Source organism: Neophocaena asiaeorientalis, unplaced genomic scaffold (assembly GCF_003031525.2).
Source record: "Neophocaena asiaeorientalis asiaeorientalis breed wild unplaced genomic scaffold, Neophocaena_asiaeorientalis_V1.1 scaffold118, whole genome shotgun sequence".
NCBI classification, from domain to species: domain Eukaryota; kingdom Metazoa; phylum Chordata; class Mammalia; order Artiodactyla; family Phocoenidae; genus Neophocaena; species Neophocaena asiaeorientalis.
Window position 1 is genome coordinate 2,029,351 of NW_020175528.1, and position 27,526 is coordinate 2,056,876.

General features: G+C 49.2%; 1 protein-coding gene across 11 annotated transcripts in view; it reads left to right on the top strand.

The window, feature by feature from the left end:
• The window catches only part of PXYLP1 (2-phosphoxylose phosphatase 1), a 68,438-nt gene extending 42,220 nt beyond the window's left edge, over nt 1-26,218 (top strand). For 10 of the 11 annotated variants that reach the window (XM_024769053.1, XM_024769054.1, XM_024769055.1 and 7 more), the window contains 4 exons: nt 9,526-9,684; nt 11,041-11,167; nt 18,995-19,134; nt 23,854-26,218. In XM_024769053.1, coding sequence (XP_024624821.1) covers nt 9,526-9,684; nt 11,041-11,167; nt 18,995-19,134; nt 23,854-24,791 — 1,364 coding nt within the window. In that variant the 3' untranslated portion in view covers nt 24,792-26,218. Of the gene's footprint in view, nt 1-9,525; nt 9,685-11,040; nt 11,168-13,495; nt 14,429-18,994; nt 19,135-23,853 lie in introns of those variants that run through there. The other variant, XM_024769064.1, reaches the window with a different exon arrangement.
• Nucleotides 26,219-27,526: the final 1,308 nt, after the last annotated feature.

The window sequence follows — 27,526 nt, forward strand, 5'->3', positions numbered from 1 at the left end:
GGTGAGTCTGATTCCAAAAAATGAGAAATTTAAAAGGAGGGCTTGCATTTTTAACCTAAGGGTTCATAGGTTCTAAATAAATTCTTTATTTAGTATTTTTTAAATTAATCTTGATCCTTTTCTTGGAGATTTATTTTCTTTGATTTCTGAGAGTTTTAATGTCGCTTTTTCTTTGAATGTTTCATGCCCAGCTACCACATAGAGTTAAATATCTTTGGGTAGGAAAAATTCTGTAGGTAAATGACAAAATTAAGTCTGACAAATCAGCTTTTATCATAACATCTTAAGCTCATGTCATGGTTATTATTGGAGGAGGTGAGAGTATCATGTACCACGCAGGCCCTTCCACGAACTAAAAATGGGACACATTTATGTCCGTGGGTTCTTTCTAGTTTTCTTCCAGGGTGGAAACATTGTTTCTGTCTCTCTCTCTCTCTTTTTCTTTCTCCCCCCCTGCTTCCCCCTCTCTCCCTCACTCTCCCTCTCTCCCTCCCTTCCTTTCTTCCTTCTTTCCTTCCCTCCTTCCTTGTTTCTGATCTTAGAGAATTTCTCCTAAGAATAGATGGAGGACAGAGATGTATGCTCAAAGATGTTTATTGCATCACTGCTTATAATAGGAAAAAGGGGTAGACAACCAAAGTGTCCAACAGGAAATACTGCTGCATCCATTATACCATGTTTACATAGACCTGTCTATATTGACTTAGAAGGTTGTCCATAATATATCTACTAACAGGGCATGTGGTACTTTTATGTGTGTGTGTGTGTGTGTGTGTGTGTGTGTGTGTGTGTGTGAAGTGTAGTTAGCAATATTGATAAGAAGGGGACTCTCCCATTTTAGAGGAGAGGAAACTAAACTATCCAGGCTAGTTAGTAAAACTAGGAAGTGTTAGTAAAATGAGTCAGTGAATTCAGGAGAACATGTGCCAATCGCCAAGACTGTATGAGGAGAGAGACAAAGTAGGAAAGGAAGCTGCATGATGTTGACATTGGAGTACCCACTGAGTGGAGCTGAGCCAGGGATGCAGTGGGAGTCTGCCCAGGTAGTTTGCACTGATCAGCTTGGGCCCCACTCCTGTTGTCTTGGCAACAGGCCTCCAAGCTGATGACATTAAACAAAAAGAAACTTGAAGTGAGGTAAGTGGTAATCAGAGGCAGAGCCCTGTGATCTTGGTAGCATCCCACCAGGGGGAAGGGGTTGGAGGGGGAGCTTTTTGAGACTGATCAGCAATGAGGTCTTGGGGGACAGAATCTGAACCCCAAATAAGAAGGTGAAGTCGGGAATGCACACAGAGGGAGCTCTGGAACAGTCTCACCATCCTTCCTGCCAGTGTGGCCCCGGCACACGACGCCTCACTGAGGCCCGGCAGAGCCAGGCCGCCCGGAGTGGGAGGGACAGGGAGTTCGCCACAATGCAGGGCCCTCTCTGAATTAACTGTTTTGGGCTCCGGCATCACCTCTTGCCCTCCCTGTCTCCTTCCCTCTTTTTTCTGTATCATCTGAGGGGCTGGACCCCACTGGCCAGGGGTTTTACCTCTTGCAGAACCTGGAACCCCGCTCCGCTTCTCCCCAGTCTCAGGTATCTAGCAGAGAGTGAGATGGCCAGTCTTCACAGCGTCCAGATACCTGAGGCCCCCTTGCCCCCCGCAGTGCGTGTCTCTCACTGAGGTGGCCTCCCCAAGGCTCTCCCACCCACCTGACGGCTCTTCCCTTTGACCCTTTTCACAGGAGCGAATGACCAGCCTTGACCCACCTTTCTGAGCAGGTGGTTTGGTGGCCTCAGTGGGGTGCAGACCTCTGAGACACAGAAAACTTTTTGCTCTTGGGGAAGGGGGAGCAGTGTCCTTGGGCCACAGTGACCCTGTCGCCATTCCCACCGGAGCAGGGACAGGAGCACAGTTTCACCTCTGGCAGGACATCCAGCCACACACACACTGCACCATTCACTGTGGGTTCTCTGGGTGGGAAGAATATGTGTGACTCACTTCTTTTTATACCTTAGTATCGATGGCTATTTTAGGATGAACACGTGTTTATATGAATTATAAAGATCCCTTTTCATTTTGTAAAAAGATAAAAAAATCTCTTCTCGAGGGCGTTGACATTGGAAACCTACTTCCAGGTACACTGAGTTCTTAGCCTGAGTTCATGGACATCTGCATTGTCTCACATGGCTTCAGGGGTGCTGTGAACCCCCAGAAATCAAATTTAAAAGTAAGTGTATGCAGTCCCTTTTCAAGGGTGAAGATCATCGGTAGCTCTTATCAGATTCTCAAAGGTAAGGTAGAGGGGATCCAGCCCCTGAGATGGGTAAGGTTGTCTGAGGTTCTTTTCGTAGCTCTTTCTGGGGACCTGTCTTGAGCGTCTCTCTGATTTCTAGTCTCTGTCATGATTTGGAGTCCTTGGTGCTCGCAGCATCTACCCCAAGGGACCCGGTTAGGTCAAGGCCAGTTACCAGTGGTCCCATAGGAGTGTGAGGTTTCCTGCCTCCTCCAGGAGTCCGCAGCTGGGCTCAGGCTCGGGTCACAGTGGGTCTCCTGCCCCTGCAGTCTGGCCGTCCTGTGGACTTGGGTCTCAGTTGTCAGAAGCAGGTCAGGCAGGGAGGAGATAAGAGCTTGCAGACAGCCTAGGACAGGAACTGAGTCCTCAGCCGCATGAGGCCCCACCCTGTTGTGGACTCTGGTGGTGTAGTTCTGGTTTTTATCTGAGAATTACACACATTTTTATATTCAGTGCAGGCTGGAGACAGAAGGGGCATTAAAGACGCCTTAGTGGATTGAGGAACACAAAGGGAATTGTGGGAATTACCTGTCAGAGCAAATCATTCTTCTTTGGCAGGCCAGTGAAGGAGAGAATTCAAGAGCCTTTTGGACTATTGGGAGGAAGAAATCGGAGACATCAGGTGACAGGACTAGGGGTGTTTAACTTATGAGAAGGCACCATCTTGGATAAGCAGAATTATTTAAGGGAGTTGTGGCCCCAGGGCTGACTGAGGACAGACTTGAGTGGCACAAGGAAGAGGTGACTCTAGTCCCCTACGGAGGTGACCAGCCCGGGGCTGAGGTCCCAGCAGGCGTGAGGCAGGCTGTGGAGCTAGGAAGGTGAAAAGCAGGTGCTGGGGCCACGCGTCGGCCCCAACAGGTTCTTTGCCGGCGCAGTCAGTGGTGAGACCTCTGGGGCAGCTGAGCGCACAGCCGTGGAGACAGAGGTCAGCCAACACTTGCCCACCTGCCCTGGGACACCTGTGGATCCCTGACACCTGTCTGCAACCTGCCAGGGTGTCTATGTAATCAGAGGAAGAGCTGACAACTAAACAACAGCAGAATAACTAAACAACTAAGGCAGGGATGGCAGGAGGTGCCGGTTCTGAGGTCACCTGACTCCCTGTAAAACTGACTCTTCCACATGGGGACGTTCTCTCTCCTGGAAAGGGCCTTTATTGGCACAGTGGGCTAGTTGCCAGGTCCCATCCCTGGGGCTGTCAGGATATCAAGGGGAGGGTCCTGGACGAGGGGCATGACCGCGCCCACCACAGCACAGGATTGGCATGGGAGAGGAGCCACCCACTGAAGGGAAGGAGGGGCGGTGCTCTGACCCAGGCGTGGGCCCATGGTGCTCCGTCAAAATCTCCTTCCTGTAAAGGCCTGCATACAGCGGGTTCTTCAGGCTAGAGCTGCTGGGAGAAGGTCAGGAAGCAGGTGGATTCTTGTCCTCTGCCCTGGGCCAGAGCCCCCATGTGGAGTGAAGAGCTGGAGGCCGTGGGCACCGGCTTAGTGCCCTGGAGGAGAGGCACTGGCCTGTCTTCGTGCAAGTCAGAGTGACTCCCAGGGAATGAGCTGGCTGCACACACCTGGCTGTACCATGACCCGCTGACTGTGTGCATCGCTGGGCATCTGGAAGTAAATAAGGGGGCATGAGGCCCGAGGCCAGACAGGAAGGAGCCCTCTGCCTAGCGGCCTGTGCTAATTAAGTCATGATCTGACCCTGACCCTGGACTCTTTGTTTCTCTCCTTTCCTCTCTTCCGTGGGGCCGTCAATAGAATAAATAAAAATTAAAAGAAGCAAATCATCATTGGCTGAAACATCTCTCTCCAGACACGTTCATAGCATTGGCTGCTGAGCAGAGACTTGCTGGTAGGCCGTATTTCACCTGAGGCTCTTCTCGAGCACTCTTAACACCCTCCCCAACTGGACTGTAAGCTCCTGCAGAAGGGCAGAGACCTTAGCCTTTTATTCTCTGAAGAATTCCCAGCAGGTGCTCCATAAATGCTGGATGGCTGGATGGAAGATGCATAAACACCCGGCCTGGCAGGTCAGCAGGCCTGGCTTACGGGCTGTGGAACCCCAGGCCAGTCCCTTGACCTGCCTCTGCGTGAGGTCCATTGCCTGGTTGATGGTTGCTCTTCCTTGATGAGGTCCAAGGCTGGAAAAGGCAGCGTGGGCCAGTTGGCTCGAATTCTAGTCACAGCTACAGGGATGTCTGCTAATGAGGCACATGGATCCATCCTCTGTACATTGGGGAGGGTGCGGCTGAGATGGGGAGGGCCTGCGTGAGACAGCACGTGAGTGTTTTACTCTGTGCTTCTAAGAAGGTTGCTGGTTGCCTTTACGAGTGAGGGGGCCCAGGGAACTGCTTTAGAGGTCATGTTCTCTGCCATTATTTGACATTGAGACCTCGCTGGCATCTTCATATACAAGAAGGTTTATGGATGTGAGACAGGATGAAAATGACTGTAGGTGAGATGAGCAGGTAAAGCAGACATAAACGGGAGAGACTCGTATCCACGGGGTGGCTTATGAAGTGTTCTCTTCTGCTGGGAAATCGCACCACAAAGAAATTGCGTGCCCATTGGTGCCGAGTTAATTATCAATTAAAGGCGTCTCCTATTCTGTAATTCATGTTGGCCACAGTGATACTGGGGTCCCAGGGCCCTCATCTAGGTTCATGGGGTTTTTTACACCTACATGATGAAACTTGTTATCCTTCCATCTCTTCGCCTGCCCGCTGTTCCTTCTGACGCTCCCACAGTCCTTTTTTCTTCTGAGCTGCTGTCATCTGCGTGGGATCAGCAGAGCTCCTAATTGTCCTGAGGGCATCGGAGGAGCTGGGGAGGCCTGCCAGGAGAAGCAGTATCCTGCAGCGCCAGGCCCCAGGTGTGGAATCTGCTCCCCAGCCCCCGAGTCTGCCCCACAGCCCCCTCTGAGATGAACAAGGCAAGCCCAGGACTCCTAATGGGCAAGTCAGGCAGCAGCCGGGGCAGAGGTGCCTCCAGCCCAGGTCTGCTCCTTTGCAGCCGACCTTTCCCCAGATCCCTGCGCGTCAGCCCTGGACCGGGCTTCAGAGGTATCTCGATCCAGCCTGCTGCCTCTTGTCTGCTGTGTTTGTCCTCCCTCCTCCTCCTCTCCTCTTCCCCGTGTTGCCAGCTTCATTTCTGCCTTTCAGTCCCAGCTTGGGTGTCTTCTCGAGGAAACCTGCTTGGACGATCCCCAGCCCCCGGGCTGGTCAGGTGACTGCTTTCCCTTAGTGTTCCCACATGAGGATTCAAGAAGGTATTTCACCAGAAGCATAGAGCACAGTGCCTGGCTCAGGGCAGACCTTTAATTCAACAAGTATTTATGGAGGGCCTTCCCTGTGCTGGTTGCTGGGGGAATATAAACTTGAAAGAGACATAGTTCTGGCCCTCTGGACATTTGGGTTGGCGACTTGATAAACTGTGGACACTTCTGCTTACATGTACTGTAGTGTGAGCTAGGAGGGCAGCAAGAACCAGGTGGGCTCATAGAAGTGGGATGTCCAAACTACTTGGGGATTCAGGGTGGGCTTCCTGGAGGAGGTGACCCCTGGGATGAGTTATGGAGTTGGCCAGATCTGGGAAACAGAGGTTGGGGTGAGGTTAGAGGCATAAGCAAGAGGAGGGAAACATCCTGAAAAGCATCCTGTGGGAATAGGGGCAGCTCTGAGCAGTTCAGGACAATGAGAACCAAGGTAGGGGAGGGGACGTAGGGAGATGGAGCTGGGGAGACGTCTCACCCCGTGGCCTCTATGCATCAGAACTTCCCCTGATTGTCTGGCATCTGGAGGACCCTTCAAAGGACCCCACATGGACTGACGCTGTGTCCTGGTGACTCAGGAAGGTGCGAAACAGTGGAAGGTAATTTTAACAGCTAGTGGGCGAGGTTGACAGGCCCAGGTGCCAGAGGAAGCAGCAGATAAAAACTTTCTGGATGGAAGGTTTCTTTACCTGTGGCTTTCAAACCATTGCTTCCTTGAGTTGTGGGTGGTTCCTATCTTAGTCTGTTGGGCTGCCAAATAAAAATACCGTAAACTGGCTGGCTTATAAACAACAGAAGTTTATTTCTCACAGTTCTCGAGACTGGGTAGTCTAAGATCAAAGCACTGGCAGATTTGGTGTCTAGTGAGAGCCCACTTCCTAGAAGGTATCTTTTTGCTGTAACCTCACATGGCAGAAATGGGGGTGGGGGAGATCTTTGGGGTCTCTTTTATAAGGGCACTAATCCCATTCATGAGGGCTCTACCCTCTTGACCATATCACTCCCAAAGGCCTCACCTCCAAATACCATCACCTTGGTAGTTAGGATTCAACATGTGAATCTGGGGGGACATAAACATTCAACTTATAGCAGTTCCCAGGCGGCAGCCCCAGCAAGCCTAACCCCATGTGCTCTCAGATAAGCCAGCAAACTGTGGGGACTCTGGGATGTGCAGGGACCCATGCCCCTCTGTCCCTGTGTCACTCATATTATTATCATGTCTCCTTAGCTTCGCTTTTCCTTGGCCCAGACTCAAAGGGAGTCTGCCCACAGGCATGGCCAAGGGGCCAGAACCTGGTACCACTTTATAACAGAGCAGAGTAAAGGATTGAGGGGTGCAGCACAGCCGGAAGGGCTGGGTCATTGACATACTGCCTTACATTACATCTACTTCTCATCATTCTCTTGATCTGGCACAAGTCCTCCCGTGGTAAATGACCTCTGGACACCAGAGCTATGTATTAGCAGTTCTGGGACCTTCTAGCTGTTAGGAAGAAAGTGGCTCTAGGACCGGTCAAAGGGCTAATTTGAGTTGGTGAAGGGCCAACTCTAGCTCTGTGGTTGTTGTTTTATCATTAGTAATGAACGAAAATATGCTTATTGAAAAAAAAAGTATATCTAGACATTATAGAAATATGCATATATTTCTATACCTATAGAATATATGTAACATATGCTTATTGTTAATCCATATCTACATATGTACGTGCGTGGATTTGTAAAACAATATAGACAGTTATAGAAAAACAAGTGAAAATACTTCTTCACACCCCATTCTACCCATTCCCCAAAGGCATTGTGATGGATGTCCTTGTAGACATTTTTCTGTTCATTTACATAATAAGAGTGCCTGTGTATTCATACGTTTATGGTTAATTTTTTCTTTCCACAAAAAGGCTTATATAGATATCCAGTGACTTGGTTTATTCACTGCATTTATCTTTGATTCTTTTCCATTCTTTTTAACTGTGGCAGAATATTCCACTGTGGATGTAACATTCTGTTCTGCTGATGAAAGATATTTAGGTCATTTCCCTTTTTTTGTTGTTATAAACAGCGCTGCAGTGAATCTCTTTGGCCATACGTCTTGGTGATGGGAATTGATATCTTTGTCGAATAGATTCCAAGAGGTAGAATAATGGGGTGGGTCATGGATAAAGCACATGTAACATTTTAGTGGCGACTGCCAAATACTCCTTCCGAAAAGTCCTTCCGGTTTCCTCTCTCACTTGCAGTATATGGAAAGGTAGGTTTCACACCCTTGCCAGTACTGAGATTATTGTTAAAATGTGAATTTTTAGTCTGGTGAGGTGGGGGTGAATCATATCCTATTGTTTTATTTTGTATTTCGTTAAGTATGTATAATGTTGAACATTTTTTTCATGTGTTTATTGCCACTGGTATTTATTTTTCTTTAATTAGCCTGCTTATATCCTTTATTGATTTTTCAGTTATAGGAGATCTATGCACTTTGGATATTAATAATTTGTAATATAGGTTGCCAATATTTCCCTCTCAGGGGATTGCTTATCTTTTACTTTTGTTTATGACATCTGTTTGCCAAAGGGAAGTTTTAAATATTTACAGAAGAATTTGTAGGAGTAGCTGGGAGTTTAAGTGGACTTAGACTGGGGATTGGGCCCTGTTTTAGCTGTTGTTCAAATGTATGCGTATATATCATACGATGATTAATAAGCCTTTTAGAAGTTAAATGATTCACGGGCACACCTATTTCTGTGTATTTCCTCAGTTGGCGATGCTAAAAATCCAACTGTTATTTTGTAGGGAGTTCCAAATTGGGAACTCTTAGAAAGACTGGGGACCACTGACCCAGAAGATGGACTTACATCTGCTTATAAATAATTGGTAAAGTGTATGAACCAGGACTCATTTCGTTGAAAGTAACAGAAACCCAACTCAAACTAGCTGAAATAAGACGACTTTCTCGACTTACAGAACGGGAACATCTAATGGACACTTTGACCACCTCTGGACCCAGGGGCTCGAAGGGTGGACGTCCTCAGGTCTTCCTTCCTCTTTCTGATAACTCTCTTCATTTGTTGGTCTGGCTCATCTCTACTTAGCCTCATTTTCTTCCACTGCAGAGGCTGCCCATGAGCGACAGATGGTTGGGCCAGCCCCAGGTTTCCATTCTTAGAGATCAGCGTCCAGGAGAAAAGGAGCCCCTTTCCCCGTGTCTGTAGTGTACCTCTCTCAAGGAGGCAGGACGGTGTGATTGACAGTTCAGCCGAACCACATGCAAGGGAAGGAGTGGTTCACCAACAGAAAGAGCAGTAGATAGACAAACAGAACAGACTGCAGGTCCAGCAGACAGTGGGGGAGAACCTGGTCTGGAGGCAGGGGGGTGAGCTTGAGATGGCTTTCCATCCACCATGTACACCTTGGGCAGCTGCCTCAGCCTCCCCTTGGATCCCTGGCTCTCTGCTCTGTAAAATGGTCTCTTGAGGATTAATGAGCGGACGCCTGTGCTTGGGCTCAGGGGCCCACAAAGTGCAAAGCAGATGACATTAAATGAGATACGTCAGACACCTGTCCGGCACTTTGTAGGCACTCAATAGGTGATGGTTTTCCTCCTTAGTATTTGCCAGAATTCAGAGGCTGTTCAGAACAAAGTAATCGGGTTGCATGAAGTTAGTGTGTCAGTTCTTCCTTTACCACCATGGGTGAGGCCCCCTCTCTCTGGGGGGCCCACCTGGTGTTGCGTAGATAATTATTGATAAGGAAAGGATAATGGCATTGAGAGAAAGAGGCAGGGCTTGGAGGGGGCTCAAGAAACAGTTGAAGCTGACTTTTTGCTACATTGAAGTCCAGCCTAATTCTCAGGGAGTCAATAGTTACGGTGAAAATCCAGCTGCCCTCTGGGCCCGTCTAGCTGGCCTGTGCACCCTATCCCCTACCCCCGCCCCCCGCCCAGGACCATGTGTGTCGTGACCTGCTTTGCTTTCTCTGCAGTCCACCTGATCCCAGTGTCGGCAGCTAAGAATGGAGTGACTAGCAAGAATCGAAAGAGGATCATGCCTGACCCGGCGACGGAGCCCCCCGTGATGGACCCCGTTTACGAAGCCCTTTTGTACTGCAACATTCCACGTGTGGCCGAGCGCAGCATGGAAGGTAGGCCTGGCCGCGCTGCCCAGCGTGGTACCGTCTTCAGCCAGCATCTAAGGAGCTAGACGGCTACGGCCCAAAGCTTGCAGTTGCCACCAGGCTGTGTCCTTGAGTGAGTTTCCAGGTCTTAGTTTCCTTGTCTGTAAAATGGGCCTAACTTGCCGTCCCTACTCACGGGGCTGCTGGGAGGGTTAGCTGACCTCTTTGAGCGGCACGAGGCTCCTGATGAGCCCTCCACAAATGTTTGCCATCATCCTGATTATCAGCGAGACAGCAGTGGGATGGAAAGGTGGCCTTGGCTGGCCCTAGGGTGTCATCCTCAGCTAACTCCTTTCCCGGGCGGGCTCTCTCTAGGCTTAGGACCTCCACAGCATGCCCTGCTGGTGTCCTGAAGTGAAAGTGTAGGAAAATATGATTTCTATGTTGAGTTTTGCCTTTTTGAAAGCGTGTCAAAGAATGATGGTGAATATTTATCTGTTTGTGCCCTGCTGTGTTTCACGAGAGGGAGATTTAAAGCAGAAGTCGTTGTTTCCGGTACTTCTGTGGGCCTCCCCTAGTCTGTGGATGTGCGTGAGGCTACATGAATAGCCTTTTTTCTGCTTTACAATGTTGTGTTAGTTTCTGCTGTATCACAAAGTGAATCGGCTATATGTATACACATGTCCCCATATCTCCTCCCTCTTGCGTCTCCCTCCCACCCTCCCTATCCCACCCCTCTAGGTGGTCACAAAGCACCGAGCTGATCTCCCTGTGCTATGCGGCTGCTTCCCACTAGCTATCTATTTTACGTTTGGTAGTGTATATATGTCCATGCCACTCTCTCGCTTTGTCACAGCTTACCCTTCCCCCTCCCCATATCCTCAAGTCCATTCTCTAGTAGGTCTGTGTCTTTATTCCTGTCTTACCCCTAGGTTCTTCATGACATTTTTTTTTCTTAAATTCCATATATATGTGTTAGCATACGGTATTTGTCTTTCTCTTTCTGACTCACTTCACTCTGTATGACAGACTCTAGGTCCATCCACCTCATTACAGATAGCTCAGTTTCGTTCCTTTTTATGGCTGAGTAATATTCCATTGTATACACGTGCCACATCTGTATCCATTACATGAATAGTCTTGCCCACGTTTCACTGGAGGTCAGGTGACCCCCACCACACCCCAGAGCCTCCCCGTGACTTCCAGGGGGCTGGGGCGTAAGCAGCCCTCTCACGTTCCTGTGCCCTGCCCTGTGAGGCTGGTCAGGGGCCTCCCACCCAGCACAGCACCCTTCCCCCACGGTCACCCGTCTCCCTCCTCTGCGAGGTCAAAGCGATGGACATCTCCTGGGCGACAACCAGACAGTGTGCTTCTCTCTTGCAGGTCATGCTCCGCATCATTTTAAGCTGGTCTCAGTGCATGTGTTCATTCGACATGGGGACAGGTACCCACTGTATGTCATTCCCAAAACGAAGCGCCCAGAAATTGACTGCACTCTGGTGGCTAACAGGTAAATTGCAGTTTTCCTAAAAGTCATTTTCAAGAATCTGTTGCCTCTGTTGAAATTAAAAGGCTGACCGGAGAATTACAGGATCGGGCAGTGGCCTACACTTGTCCAGTGAGTACTGCTTGCCAGGAGTCTGATCGTCAGAACAATCCTGCAGGGGAATCCCATTTCACAGTTGAGAGGACAGAGGCCCAGAGAGGTGAGAACACCTGCCTAAGGCCACACAGCAGATAAACTGAGATTTCAGCCCAGGCCAGCCTGCTATCTGCAGTCTCCCACCCTGCTATTCTTCAGTTTGAGAAACAACTGGGACGAGGTGCAGTAAGCACTGGGTTAGGAGTCCTCGGACCCTGGCGTGGCCGTCCCATTGAGGGGAGCAGGTAAGTCCCTTAGGCTCTCTGAGCCTCGGCCTTCTGTCTCTAAAATGGGGATGACGCTGCTGACCGGACAGGGATGGGCTGAGGAATAAGTGGGATGATGAGGAGATGCACATTACCAGTTGAAGAGCCACAACCGGAAGACATTTACTTCAACCTTTTCATTCTTCACAGGAGTAGAGACAGCCTGCCCTTGGTTGAGAGCCCTTACGATGAAAAATACTTGAAAAGAGAGTAGAAATTGTGCATGTGGACATGGCATGGCTCTAAGATGAGAGGCACAGTTAGCAATAAAGTGATGGGCCAGGCCTCAGCAAATGTGTCAGGGGACGCATAACCTCCCAAGCAGAGTTTACTGAATGAAGAGAGGAGGCGGGGGAAGTGCTCTGTGGGGATGACGTTCTTTTGATGGAATGCCTTGGGTGCCAGCCCGCCCCGGGCAGCGCCAGCCTGGTGGAACCATGGATTGCCTCCCTGCAGCCAAGGCTGTCCCTTCACAGTGGACTGCAGTGTGGACCCGGGAATTCCAGGTTAACCCTTTGCATCTCAGCCTTCTTACTGTCTAATATCAAGGGGAAGATGAAGTGAACCATTTTATGTAAAAACATCACGAAATACCATGTGACTCTAGGCTTTCATTTCCTGCTGGAGGCCACGAACCTCACAGCCTGGGGATTTACGTCTTCTTTTCTGTGTTCAGCAAGTACGGATGCATGTCCTTGTGTCCCATGGGCTGGGAAACATCCTGGATGGAGTCCAGCCCGTGTCAGGGCACCGGGCAGTCCCTGGCTTTCTTCCTCGTCTCTAGCCCTCTGTGCTGGCCTTTCTGCTGGGACCCTCGGCCCCTGCCAACCACTGCCTGCCAGCCCCTCACCCTTCAGGCCTTTGCACCTGCCGTTTGGCTTGCTGGCCCCCTTCCAAAGCTCCTTCAAGGCCCCCTGAGTTGGTACGCCTTCTAGGAGACCTCTCCCAGGGCGTCAGCAGGGATTCTCTGCTTGTATCAGGCACCGCCACTGCCTCAGTCAACCTGAGAAAGGGGGACGTAGGGAAGAATCTCAGAACAGGATACAGAATACTTAACGACCAGACCTTAACTGGCTTAGGACTAGGCAAGGATGGAGGCCACTTGCTGTGCTGGGTATTAACCCTTTAGTTTCTGGGCTGGAGCATCCAGGGTGGCAGGAGGACACAGGGAGGGCAGCTGGGGGGAGTGGCTTTGCTCCTTCGGGCGTAGCAGAGTGTCAGTGTCCTGCCGTTGTACAGGACTTTGAACAGCCCAGGGACAGGCGGGCCACTAGGCCGCTGAGCTGGCCGGACCCAGAGCAGCCTCAAGGGCTTTGTGGGAGGTACCACGCTTCAGCCGGCAGCTCGCAGCTTCTACTCCCCTTTCTCTGGCTGGGCTTCAGGTACCCAGGCGTGAGAATGGGTCTGCCCCCTCAGGCCAGTCTGCTGTTGCCGGAGAGGTCCCTGAGCGCCGCGAGGCCTTGAGGGCCACCTGGCTCTTCCCAGGGAAGGGCCCAGTGGGCAGGGCCGCCGGGCGGCGTGCAGGCCTCCAGTGGGCCTGCCGGTGCTCTATGACTTGTCCTCTCAGCGTCGTTGTCTGTGCTGTGCCTGCACCACCGGCCCCTCAGGGCACTGAGTCTTATACCTTCCATATCACTGGTGCCCAGCCCGAGCCTGGCATGTAATAGTTGTTGGACTGGGTTGGTTGCAGAATGAATTCAGGAGCCCAGTGAGAATCACAGGTCATCATTGCCTATCATGTATCTATCATAGGAGATTTGAGTCTTGACCATGAAATCCTCTGAGGCCGTTGTCACCGGTTTGATGGAGGGCAAATCCCCTCACCTCTCTGAGCCTCAGTATTCTGTCTGAGAGCGTGTGGATAGTAATACGGTAAGTCCCCTGCATACAAACAAGTTCCATTCTGAGAACGCGTGTGTAAGTCCAGTTTGTTCGTAAGTCCAACAGAGTTAGCCGAGGTACCCAAGTTTTACAGATGACACCAGACATGTGAACTAACTTACGTGATCGGACATGCGAACGTACGTTCGCATCTTCGAAAGCTTTGGCGGTTCGTATGTAGGGGACTTACTGTACCTCCCCTAAAACATCCTCGTGAAGTCTACTAAGGTGATGGAGTAAAGCGCTGAGAGCCTGGTTCCCACCGAGAGCTTGAGAAATGGTGTTTCATTTACCAAAGCAGCCTGGAATCTCCCAGGCCCGGCCTCTTTTCCTCTCTGAGTGGTCGTGGTCACAGGGCCAGGTCGGGTCCCGGGGTCCCTCGTTCTGCCACTGCCCTGACGGGGCCACTTCTGGAGCTCCCAGCTGAGAGGTGCAGTTCCTGGGAACCGGCTGCCCCCGCTGCCTCTGCCTCGTTTCCCCCTGGCCTGGTCATTTGGTCTAGTTCTATTTCATACAAATACATTCTGTAGTTGTAGGAGCTACTTTGAGTCGTTTATAGAAAGTGGGTGGAGTATGCATGTTTAATTAATTAATGGCATTTAATGAATTCCATCTTTTATAACAATAAAAGTTGACTTGTCATTATAAATGCACATTTAGTGTAAGAGTGAGCAGGACCCCCAGCTAAGGGGACCCACTCTGGGCCTCTGAACCCCCTGGGACTGTGGTATCTGGGTCACCAGCTGTGCCTGCTGCCTTCCCAGGTGCCAGTTCGGCTTCACAAATTATTAATTTTTATGGCCTCCTCAAAGGCGGAGCGTCCTGAATTGTGCCCATTACTCCCGTCTGGTGAAGGACACTGTCTGGGCTGGCGGCGGGCGTGCAGTGAGCTGAACCAGCAGGAGCCGGACACCCCAGTGTTTCCCTTCCTAAGGACACCTTCCACGACTCTCAGAGTCTTTGTAGTGGAAGCTGCCTCCTCGTGAGTAGTCGTGGGGCTCAGGAACGTTGTCTGGCCGGGAGGTAGAGGTTGACTTGAGAGTTTAGCATGTAGATGGCAGCCGAAGCTGTGGACTTGAACGGAATCACATACAGAGCCTCTGGAGTGAGGTAAGGGCCAAAAACAGAGCCCTATACGAGCACCAGCCAATTACAGCACGGAGAGAAAGGAGGGTCCCAGGAGGAGATGGAGAAGTTGCAGCGGGAAGGTGGCAGGAGAGTGATGTTATGAGAGCTGAGGAAGCAGAGTTTCAGGAAGGGGGAGGGGGTGGGTAATCACCTCAAACAGAGCGAAAAGGTCCAGAAAGCTAAAGACTGAGAAAAGTATACTAAGTTTATCTTTTTAGAATTTCGTTTTATTAATAATATAAAATAATAAATTCTTTAATTAGCATAAATTGTAAAAATCCATGCTATGAACTTGTTATGGTTTCTAGCCATATAAGCTTTTTTGAATTGTGTTTCCTGGTAACAGTATCACTGGTCTTATACCTCTTCTCTGCTCGTCTTAATGATCTGTACAGAACTCAGTAGTTGCTCAGATTATGGCTAAAGCACAATAAGTTTTCTTACAGATGTGTAGATGAGCCTTGGGGTTCCATGTATGCTTTGTGGCATAAATAGGTGTGAAAATGCATATAAAAATGCAAACAAGACCTCTGAAGTGAATGGTTTGAAGGCTTAAGATGGTAGCACTGCTGGTTCTTTCCATTTTCAATATGAAAATAGATTTCCAATGAGAATACAGTAACGTGGGTTTTTCCTGAAGAAAAATTCATCATCACAGATATAATCATTTCTGTGTTGGTCAGGGTAAGGCTAGGCTGCCTGCTGTTATAATAAAGAGAACCAAGGAGGAATTCCCTGGTGGTCCAGTGGTTAGGACTCGGCGTTTTCACTGCCGTGGGCCTGGATTCAGTCCCTGGTCCGTGAACCATAAGCCGTGTGGTGCGCCCAAAAAAATAAAACAGAGAACCAAGAATGCATTGCCTTAGATAATAGAAGTTTATCTCTTGCGTGAAGGTCTGAGATGAGTGTTCCAGGTTGTATAACTTGGCTTTGCCTGGTCATTCAGGGCCCCAGGTTCCTTCCAGGTTGTTGCTCCCACCGTGCCCTAGGCATGTCTACGTGACTGAACCTGGGTTACTACAATGCCTGAATAGTGGCCAGAGGGAAGGGAGAGAGGGTGAAGGGGCCACGCCCGTGATCTGAAAGCCTAAACGCAGACTGGCATACATCCTTCCATTCCACTGGAGAATACTTAGTCACGTGGCTCCACCTGACCACTAGGACTTCAGAAATGGGCTCTAACCAAGTTCCCAAGAAGAGGAGAACAGATTCCGTTACATAGCTGTTAAAGAATAAACAGAGCCAGAGAACAGGTAAAGTAGTAAAAACAGGTCTTATTCAGGAGTTAATGCAGAAGGGTAGAACTGGACTCAGTTCCAAATACAGCACGGACAAGTGGGGTTTTATAGCCCAGGAGCAGGGTGTGGGTCAGTGGATGGGGAATTACTATGAGGAGACATCAGGGGTCAGGGGGTTCCGGCTAAACTCACTCCATGGGACTCTTGCTGAAGGCAGACCAGGGTGATCAGATACCACCGGGGGTGAGGAATTTGATCACGTATCAAGGGTGATCAGATATCAAAAGTGGGAGAGTCTGGCTAAACAGACTTAGCAGGATTTTTGCTGAAAATGGGCAATGCAAAGACAGATATAAATCCAAAGAAAATGCAAGTCCAGAGGTCAAGGCTTGGATGGGAAGGGGGTTCAGAGGAGACGAAAATTTGGTCAAAGAGAGTCTGTTACCAGTAACAGTCTCACTCACAACAGCCTTTATTTTTAATATTTCCATCAAAATCTGGATACTTTAATAAACACTATGGGAACTTGCCATATTCGTTGCTACAGATTAAGAAGGCTTGGACTTCTCTTGAAGCATCGAAAGTTGGGGCACTTCCCAGTTGAAATCATTTCCGTGTGCTTCTGAGGTATTTACCATGCGCTGGGTACCCTCTCCACTGCAGGGATGGAGCAGGAGATGCAGTAGGCGGGACTAATCTCGGGTGGTTTTGGCTGTGTCAGCTTGAAGTGGGAATCTCAGTTGTCTGACCCGGGATCGAACCCAGGCCACAGTGCTGCCCTGGCCTGCTTTGAAGAGAGAAATCAGCAAAGAGACAAAAAGTAGTGAGGCAAGTAAAGTGTTTATTAGGAGAGAAGATACGTGCGGAGAAAGCACGGGCGGGCTCAGAGAGAGAGAAAGAGAGCCGTGGGCTTTTGGGGTGGGTTAAACCACTTATATGGAGGCAGTTCTGCGTTTCCAGTCATCTTGCTTTGTCTGGCTTGGAGTCCATATCTCGTCTGGCTCAGGGCCCTGCCCTGGGTGCACGTGCATCTTTTAGCCAAGATGGACTCGGGCGCTGGGTTCCCTGAGACGTTGACAGAACACATTACAGTCTAGCACCCCCTCCCCTGAGGATCCTTTCTGTACATGCGTAGCTTGGGGGTCTCCTTGACCTCCAGAATGAGAAATATGTGGTCTCTTTATCTTTGATCTCGGCAGGACTCAGCTCCTCCTGGCTCCCGCCATTGTCTTTATCTTGGAGTATCTGTCCACAGGGGACAGACTTCAGCTGCTCAGCCTGGGGCCCGTCTGTCTCCTGCCTCAGGGTCTGGTCATTCAGATCCAGGACAGGCCCAGGGACTCAGGTTACCTGGTCCTCTTCCTGATTAAAAGTCTTTTGTTCTTCACTTCCGTAAGTGAAGTTTTTCTTCCACGAATCGTCATCTTTCCATATCAAAAACACGTTTCCATGAATACAGTTAGATATTAATGCACCATTAAGGAGTCAGATTCCCTGAAAACTTTCAGTAGTGAAATTTCATTTCTAAAACTGGTAGCAAAGCTTTTCTTAGATCCTCACACATCACCAACCTGAGATAATGGCCCGGAGCAGAACATTTGACTCCTGTTGAGGGATAGCCTTTGTTTATGTGGATTTGTTTTGGCGGCCTCATTATCAGACTGGACATTTTATTTCACAGTTTGCAAATATTCATGTGTTTTAGCCTCAGGGAGAATAAATAACACATTCTCTGTTTTTATGGAAAGCCATAATGCCCTATAGCAATCCAGGGTGATTTATTAGACTATATACTGTATGTCAGGATTTGCATCCTCTAATTTTAAAACCTATTTCTAGAATGGATTTTTTTCTTTTTAGCTTTATGTTTTTGAAAGATAAACCCATTTTGGCAGCCATTGTAAAAGCACTGCCAAAGTTAATTAGGCTTTCAGACAGCGGGGGTCTGCCATTAAACAATTTATCTTTGCTTCTTTTCGTGCTCATTTAGTTTAGTCGGGAACTACTCTATCTGTCCACCTCTGTTCAGCTGGAAATGTATAAACGTTCATAGGCCATTTCATTATTTAAAGAAAAGGTGTGTGTACTCATAGGTCATCTCATTATTCAGAGAAAATGTGTATGTATTCATGGGTCATTTCATTATTCAGGGAAATGGTGTATTAGTGACTAGAACAATAGATCTTGATTTACCATGTGTACTTCATGGCAGAAACATAAGTAATGTCAGATCTCATAAATAACCTGGTGTGTTGTTTTTTTTTTCACTATTCATCCCCACCCCACATGCAGTGAGATTACCGTATGTGCAAAATGCATAGTGAGCTGTAGAGATCTGGGTTATCTTAATCAGTTGATTTTCTTCACAGGAGATTTTCCAGAGGTCATATAAGTTAAGGATTAAGGGTTACCCCGGTGAAGGTCAGGATGCATTTTCTAGGAGGAAGAGGCAGCATGTGGAAAGTCTTGGAAGCATGAAAGAACAGGTGTGCAGGGCCCACAGAAGGCAGATGCCGTGCGTGGCCAGAGCACAGCACTAGGGAACCCTGGGCCTCAACGTGAGGCAGGGCCAGAGTAGACTGACGGCTGTGCGTGGCTTCTTGGGAAGGTGGCACCGTGGAAGAGCAGTGACAGTCGGGGTTGCCTTCTACGTCGACCTCACTGGCTGTGGAGGAGGCAAGATGTGACTGCACAGGCCAAGGAGGGGCCCATGCCATCCAGACAGAAGCTGACTGAGGCAGACCCTGCTCAGGGACACAGGGATACGGGAGAGAGGGGCAGAGAAGCCCAGGAGGACACATGTGCAGGGCGCAGGTGAGGGAGAAATCGAGGAGGACCCACAGCCTCGGCTTGGCTGCCTCGGGTCGGGGGGTTGGTGGCCTCCTGGAGGGAGAGACAAGAGTGGGGCGGCCTGGGGAACCGGGTGGATGAGGTCAATGCTGACCTCCACGGTGGTGAGGATGATGGGCACTTCGGTGGAGGGCGGGGTCTCAGGCTGGCCTTTCGGAGTGGGGATTTTATGTGTAGGTGGCAGCGGGCAGGTAATCTTGAAACTGGACTGGACTGTTATTGTGGGTGAGAAAGGTCTTGGCTCACTTGGGATCCTGCTTGCTGAGGCTGAAATCATCACGGACAGTTTTGGAGCACGCTAACCACTAACTCTCTCTGTGTTGCCTCTTTAGGAAACCGTATCACCCTAAACTGGAGGCTTTCATGAGTCACATGTCCAAAGGATCCGGAGCCTCTTTCGAAAGCCCCCTGCACTCCCTGCCTCTTTATCCCAGCCACCAGCTGTGTGAGATGGGAGAGCTCACGCAGACAGGTATGTGGGGCTGCCCCTCCCCTACTCAGTCTCCCACCCACTCTTGTATTTGGCGGACGCGTGTATCGGGGCCTCCTGGGAAAGACACTGTGGGCGCAGAGGTGAGTAGGGCCAGCACCTCAAGTAGCTGTGTGCCCACCAAGGTATCTGATTCAACATGTGAATTCTAAATATTAAAAATAACCTTTTGGGCTTCCCTGGTGGCGCAGTGGTTGAGAGTCCGCCTGCCGATGCAGGGGACGCAGGTTCGTGCCCCGGTCCGGGAAGATCCCACATGCCGCGGAGCGGCTGGGCCCGTGAGCCATGGCCGCTGAGCCTGCGCTCCGCAACGGGAGAGGCCACAACAGTGAGAGGCCCACGTACTGCAAAAAAAAAAAAAAACAACCTTTTTTCTTATTACAAAAACTGTATATGTTCATGGAAGAGAAAGCAGGAAAGACAATTAAGCAAAAGGAAGAAAATTTAAAGCACTCATAATCCCACCAAAGAAATGAATAATCTTTCTTCCTGTGTTTATATCTGCATGCACTCGTGGGCGTGCACACACACACACACACACATTCATTCTCACAGGTGGTATCTTCCTAAACAGTTGTGTAACCTACTTTTTCAGTTAACAATATGCTGAGATCATCTTTCCCTATCAATCAATGTCCATCAACAACGTCATTTCCGACAGCTTCCTATTATTCCACTATGAATGGGCCATGACTCATGTAACCAGTCCCATGTTCTTAGCTACTTCAGACAAAACAGCTGAAAGGTTTTAATGCAGCAGATCTCAGGGAGACACGCATATGGCAGAGCCCCACTGCGCGTGGAGTTTGTCTGGCTTGTGTGTTCCTCGCAGAAGCCCATCTCTCCCTCCACAGCCCTGTTCATACCGCTGTGTTGCCAGTCCACTGTCAGCGTAGGTTGGTGATTTAACAGTGGGGTCACCTTTGTCGGTACGAGAAGGAACTGGTGGTCCCCTCAGAGGTTCCAGCTTCCTACTTCCTCAGTCTGGGACCTTAAAGGACTCTTGTGTGGCCACCAGCCTTTCTGGAGGAATCAAGGCGACCGATTGGCCACGTTCTGTTTCTTGACCCACCAGCATCTTAGGACCTCAGCTTTGATGGAAGGAAGGTCTCTGTCCTGTACTTGGCCCTGTTGGTTTCGCCATGTTTTGAAAGCCATTATTATTGGGGATACAGAGTGACAGAGTGGGGCAAGCTTAAGTCTCTGGAGGACTAGCCTTGAATAAGGAGTTTTGTCAAAAGCTTTTCCTAATTAGTTCACGTGCACAAGCTCTGCATTAGTTTAAAACAGGAGTTCTCCTCCTACCAGATCCAGCACCCCCTTTTATTAACAAGTGTTTTGTGGTGCTCCCTGAACTATCCTGAAGTGAAATTCGAGTATAACTTTTCTATATACATAATTTTCAAAAACAATTATGTCAGGCACCCTAATTGTAATATGAAGTAGAAACAACAGGAAGCTAATTTATTATATAATTCTGTATATCTCAGTATAAATGCCTGAGTGCACCTTTGTTAGAAAATAGGATGAAATAATCAATTGCTTGCACTTCAGTGTAGGTTGATGTGTGTCACAGCTACAAATGCAGACTGATCAAGGGATGTGTATTGGTGACCCTACTACTCCGTGTCAGGACATGATTTTTTTTGACAAGTTGTGATCAAAACAAACGACACGTGTCCCTTAATTTATATTGCATTTCTGGAAAATTCAGTGGATGTTAATGTTATGCAAAAATGGTTTTGTGTTTATAGACACAAACAACCAGATTTGAGATTGAAATATTTACACAGGGTTTTCACATGAGGGAATGTCTTATACACTCAAAAGTTACGTGGAACAGAAAACAGTTCCTTGTGAAGACTGTCTGGCCCTTGGACCCCACCCACGAGGGATCGGAAACGTGCTTCCCCATATTATTGTGACAACCCAAACCCTCCCTGAGGGCAGAACCGTGCTTGCCTAGAACCACTGATCGCAAGTAATAGAAACCAACTCAAGCGGAAAAAGGACATTTATTATAAGGATTCAGGGTGACTCACAGACTCTTAAGGGCAAGAATATGACCAGACCTCCAGAAACTGGTACCAGCAATAAAGAAGCTGTCTGTCCCTACCTCTGTGGTTTTGCTGTGTGTCTGTCAACAGAGACAGTCCTAGCCACGTGTAGAGATGAATTTACACGTTCAAGTTCCTGAGGGAATCTGACGGGGTCCTTGAGGGTCAGTGTCTGTCAGCTGGCTAGGAAGTCAGGGTAACTGCATCGAGCATCTATTCATTCTAACCTTTCTTCCCCATTGACCTGTGATCATCATCATTTTCTAAATTAGTACTACCCTAGAAATCATTTTTGCGGTTGTTTGCTCCTATTCCCGCTTTCTCTTTTAGTGGTCACTTTTATCTTCTATTTGAAATTTCACATCGCTGTTAGAATCATCATTTGTAAATGGCACACACTTCGGGCACCCCACAGGAGCTGTGTAAGATGCGACTGATCATAAGTGCCTACTCTGTCCCAGATGCTTCGACAGCTGCCACATGTAGGGAAGGGGCGGTGGCTGGATGACTGAGATGCTGTCCTAAAGGAACCTGCAGCTGCAGTGGTACAGCGCATGGAGACCCCTGAGGGTGTTGCTGCAAGGCAGGCTCTTACAGAGTAAACACGGGTTTTGGAGTAGACAGACCTGTGAAACGGGGCTCATAACATCTTCCCGACAGCGCTGGTGGCAAGCTGCAGTAGACAGCATGTGTAAAGCGCCCAGCACAGTGCTAGCATATGCTAGGCTCAATGTATGCAGCTGTTGCCTTAGCGGTCCAGCGGCCTGTGCAAACAGGAGGGAATGATTAATTGGACCTCTGGGGAGCGGGGGAGGAGGAGGGAGACAGAGAAGGTAGTATTGGAGCCAGGATGAGGATTTCACTGGGAAGAGAAAGGGAAGGGCGTGAACAGAGGCATGCAGATGCAGGCCGTGTTTGGAGAGAAGGAGAAGCCCTGAATGGGTAGTGTTTCTGCAGGAACATGTAGGGAGGAGGTGATGTGAGCACAAGGTTGGGCCAGGGCAGGGGCTGGAGTTCTGCTCGGCCACGTCCTAACTGTGAATGGCTTGGGCCTCAGTTTCCTCACCTGTAAAATGAGGAAAAGGGGGATAATGATAATATGCCTTCTTCGCTGAAAAGGGGGATAATGATAATATGCCTTCTTCGCTGGGTTTTCGTGAGGATTGAAGGAGAAAGGTTGGCACACAGTAAGCGCGCCAACCTTAACGTACATAGCCTCAGAATACAGGGTAGGCCCAGAGGGGAACGGGGGTAGACACACATTCTGGATGTTTGTCACTCATGGCTGGTCCCTTCGTGCGGGTCATTTGGAAATGCGAGGACCTGCCCCAGCCCAGATCTCTCAGGGAATTCTGTCAATACTCTTCATTCAAAGTAGGACCTAGACATCCTTCTTTTTATTTTTTCCTGAGCTATTCCCCTTCCTGGGCCAACACCGTTCCCTCTGTCTCACGCATTTCAGCCTGAAGTCGTCTCATCTTTGTGGTGGGGCTTTTCAAACCATTCGGGCATCTGAGTAAGTGGCGTTACTGGTCATAGGGCCTGCCTGTGGTTGACACTCTCAGAGAATGCAGATCTTGCACTGAAATTCCATCCCAACATCCTGTTGGCTGCAGGGTGAGCTTGCTTTCATCTTGGACCACCTTCTCCTGCTTGAAGATAAGACATTTGCAGTTTTTTTCCTTTTCTTTTTTCAAGATACTATACTGTGGTATAGTTCCTGTGTGTAGTTCGAAACTATGACAACTAAAGGGTAAACTTAAAATTCACGCTCCTACCCATGTTCCACCTCCCCCCCCATTTCTGTGCCCCCATCATCCCCAGGTAACCATTGTGCATCCTTGCAAAACTTTTCTATGCAAAACACAGGCAGCTGCCAATACACGTTCTTATTTTCGCCTCATTTTTATTTAAAAGCAGCATAATCAACATACTGTTCTGCAGTTTGCTTTTTTTTTTCCCCCCAAATATTCTGAGTATCTGGGAGATCATTCCAGATCCATACAGAGACCGTATCCTTGCTGATGAGCAGGTAAAGCCCTAGCAGGATCGGGCAGAATGTACCCAGAAGGTGAGCAGAGAGCCTTCAGCTGGGACAGTAGGGAGGATGGTGTGAAGGAGGGGACGTCCTCAGAGTGAGGGGACTAGGCAGCCAGCAAGTGACTTGTTCTCCTTGCCTGACAGATTTCCATGAACTCCCTGGGCACATGGAATGTGAGGAATGATTTGTCCCAGCGCAGGAGGGAGAAAGCTCTCCTTAGGCCCCTGCCAGTTACCTCCTAGACGTCCACCAGTGCGATGGTTCCTACCCTCTGAGCCCCGCCAGTCACATCCCTCCTCCAGGGGAGGGACCAGTCAGAAGGGAGGAATCAAGGCAGATGAAGGGTCCTTGTGCTTCCCAGAAAGGTGTGGGTCCAGAGGACCGGGCCCCGCTCTGCTCGTCCCTTTGTGGATAACCCTGAGGGGCTCCCTTTGCACGCTGACGTGAGCCCGTTCTCGGGGCTTCTACGCACTGGGGGCCAGGCTCGAGGATGTAATCGTTCGCCGTCTGAAGCATTCCAGAGTTGGACGGGCCTCGACTCCCCGTGCTGTTCCTCCTGCTAAGCTGGTAGCAAGGCAGGCGTGTGGCACTCTTGTGTTTCAGGGGTTGTGCAGCATCTGCAGAATGGCCAGCTGCTGAGGGACGTCTACCTGAAGAAACACAGACTCCTGCCCAGTGACTGGTCCACAGAGCAGCTTCGCTTAGAGACCACTGGCAAAAGCCGGACGCTGCAGAGTGGGCTGGCTCTGCTTTATGGCTTTCTCCCAGATTTTGACTGGAAGAAGATTTATTTCCGGCACCAGCCCAGCGCTCTGTTCTGCTCCGGGAACTGCTACTGCCCGCTGAGGAACCAGTACCTAGAAAAGGAGCAGCGTCGGCAGTACCTGTTGCGTTTGAAAAACAGGCAGCTGGAGAGGACCTACGAGGAGATGGCCAGGATCGTGGACACCTCCACCAAGCAGCTCCGGGCCGCCAACCCCATAGACGCCATGCTCTGCCTCTTCTGCCACAACGTCAGCTTCCCCTGCACCAGGAATGGCTGTGTTAACATGGAGCACTTCAAGGTGATCAAGAGGCATCAGATAGAGGACGAGAGCGAGAGGCGGGAGAAGAAACTGTATCTGGGGTACGCACTCCTGGGCGCCCACCCCATCCTGAACCAGACCGTGGGCCGCATGCGGCGTGCGGCAGAGGGCCGGAAGGAAGAGCTCTTTGCTCTCTCCTCTGCTCACGACGTCACTCTGGCCCCGATTCTCAGTGCCTTGGGCCTTACAGAAGCCAGGTTCCCGAGGTTCGCGGCCAGGTTGATCTTTGAGCTCTGGCAAGACAGAGAGAAGCCCGGCGAGCACTCCGTCCGGATTCTCTACGACGGTGTCGATGTCACGTTCCACACCTCGTTCTGCCAGGATCACCACAAGCGGTCTGCCAAGCCCATGTGCCCCCTCGAAAACTTCGTCCGCTTTGTCAAAAGGGACATGTTCGTGGCCCTGGGTAGTGGTAGCACTAATTATTATGATGCATGTCACAGGGAAGGATCCTAAAAGGTACGTGGTGCGGCGCTAACGGAATCTATGCCAATACAGAGGGATGGGAAAGGTCCGCTTCTAGTTCTTTTGGTTGCTAAGGGTACAAGGTGATTTTTAAAGGCCGGAAATCATGCTTGGGGGCCACATAGATTTAGGGTTGAACAGTGAATATGTTGCTGTAATCGGGTACTTGAGTTACTTGGTACACAATGGCCAGTTCACAGAGAGAGGAAGGTACTTTATCATAGCCAGACTTTGCTTAGGGTGCCAGAACAATGCGTCAGTACCCAACGCTGCCAGTCCCCTTATGTGTTCTTTTGATCTGCCTTGGTACTGTATGATGGAACCAGCAAACTTCAGCCAGAAGTTTCTTCATCTGGGACAGTCTTACCTTGTCCTTGTTCAGTGAACAATTTCCTGAAGTGATTTATCTAAAATAGGGGTAGGCAGACTTTTTCCGTAAAGGGCCAAATAGTAAATATTGTAGACATTGTGGACCCAGAGGCCACATATAGCATCTGTCACAGCTACTCGATTCTGCTCTTGTAACTTGAAAGCAGCGACAGACAGCACGTGAATGAATAAGCATGGCTGTGTTCATAGGCCGCACAGAGCAGGCACTGGGCCAGGTGTGGCCCGAGGGCTGTAGTTTGCTGATCCCTGTTCTAAAAGCTAGGCTCTACTACAATTGCACTTGCAGCACTTTGCCAGAGAACCAGTTGAATACCCAGAATTATTCAGTGGTGCCTCCAGTAACTTCTGCTAGAAACACAGAATCTGGTCTGTATCCGACATTATAACACAACCTGAGGGGAAGTAAACATTGAGTCAAGAGGAATCATAGAAAAACTATTAGAATATTACTTGATGTTCATGATGATTATGGTATAAGGTAGTTCTGAGTATGTCTTAAATATTTGTCTGCCGTAGTCTATTTGCTGTACATGCTGAAATTTTTGTATTCCGTTTAGTATTTTTATAATCTAGGGAAATATTTTCTAAGACGAGTTTGAGATGTGCTCTGATTCCTCTGACATATTCAGTTTACTGTATCTGCTTGGGGGTTAGAAGGGAGCCGGAAGCGGAATTCAGGCACTTTCTTCCAGTACAACTAATCATGGCTCATTGCCTTCGACGAGCAGTAGAATTGGATCGATTTTTAAACCGTTTTCGTGTTTCAAACGGTACATTCGAATTGAGTTTTAAATAAGTTTTTGGAAGAAGTTTGTTACTAGATAGTTAAATAATCTTTATAAGGTATTTTATATATTAGAAGCAATTATAATTAAATCTGTGATTTCTGACTAAAATGGTGCTAGTTCTGTGTGAAGAAATATAAAGTGAGATTCCCCGATGTCGCTGGTATTCCAGCCTTTTCTGTTTGTTTTTTGTCCAGTGTTGCATTTGAATACATCCGTTTCTATTAATAAATTTTTGAAGATTACTCGTACACACAACTCATGGTTTGTACCTGTAAGTCACTCTGTTTCCTTTCAAGTGAGTTCATATGTTTTTTTAATTTATTATTTTTTTAATAAACAAAAGCATTTTAAATTAGAAAGCTCTACAGCAGGAGTCCCCAACCCCCAGGCCACGGACCACAGCCTGTTAGGAACTGGCCACACAGCAGGAGGTGAGCTGCGGGAAGGCGAGTGAAGCTTCACCTGCCGCTCCCCATGGCTCCCCATCGCTCACATGACCGCCTGCACCATCCCCCATCCCCCCATCCTGTCCGTGGAAAAACTGTCTTCCACGAAACCAGTCCCTGGTGCTAAAAAGGTTGGGGACCGCTGCTCTACAGTACACGTGGGTAAGGGAGTGCCAGGCCCCAGCCTAGTGTGGCCAGCCACAGGCCAAGCTGGGCCCTCAGGGGTGATGGGAAAGGACAGCAGTCCTGCACTGGGCCACAGAGGGGCTGCAGCTTCCTTCTCTGACAGCAGCATCAGGGCTCGGTGGCCAAGAGGATGTGTCACAGCTGGTGGCCTTGGACTGGGTGAAAACTTATCCCCAGAGCTGCTTTTATTTTTTTTATTTTTTATTTTTTTTGCGGTTACGCGGGCCTCTCACCGCTGTGGCCTCTCCCGTTGCGGAGCACAGGCTCCGGACGCGCAGGCTCAGCGGCCATGGCTCACGGGCGCAGCCGCTCCATGGCATGTGGGATCTTCCCGGACCGGGGCACGAACCCGTGTCCCCTGCATCGGCAGGCAGACTCCCAACCACTGCGCCACCAGGGAAGCCCCCCAGAGCTGCTTTTATTGCTGAAAATTTTGTGTTATCTCTCGAGTATTTAAAGCCTAAGCAGGTTTTTTTTGTTGTTGTTCCCACTCACAATCTATCTGAATCAGAACTGCTACACACAGCTTGAAGATTTAAAAATAAAGGTGAATCAGAAGATGTTTTAAAAGTCAGTTCGCAACATCTGTTGGTAAAGGTGGATATTTTGCATAAGAGCCAACATTAAAAGTGTAGATAGAGGTTTTGCCTCCCGAGACATTGGGTATGCATGGCATTAAAGTATCCTCCGCAATATCAACTTCTGAGACATTTCATTTCCATAAACAAACACTGAGCACCCAGCTGAGGTTTCCTTTAACAATATGTCTTTTAGATATATTTCTCATTAAGCTGCTTCCCATAACAGTATATCTTGGAGAGTTCCACATTGAGAGAGGGTGGTGGGGCAGGAGAGAGAGAGAGAAAGGGAGAGGGAGAGGGAGAGACGGTGGGGGGAGGAGGGGGGAAGAGAGAGA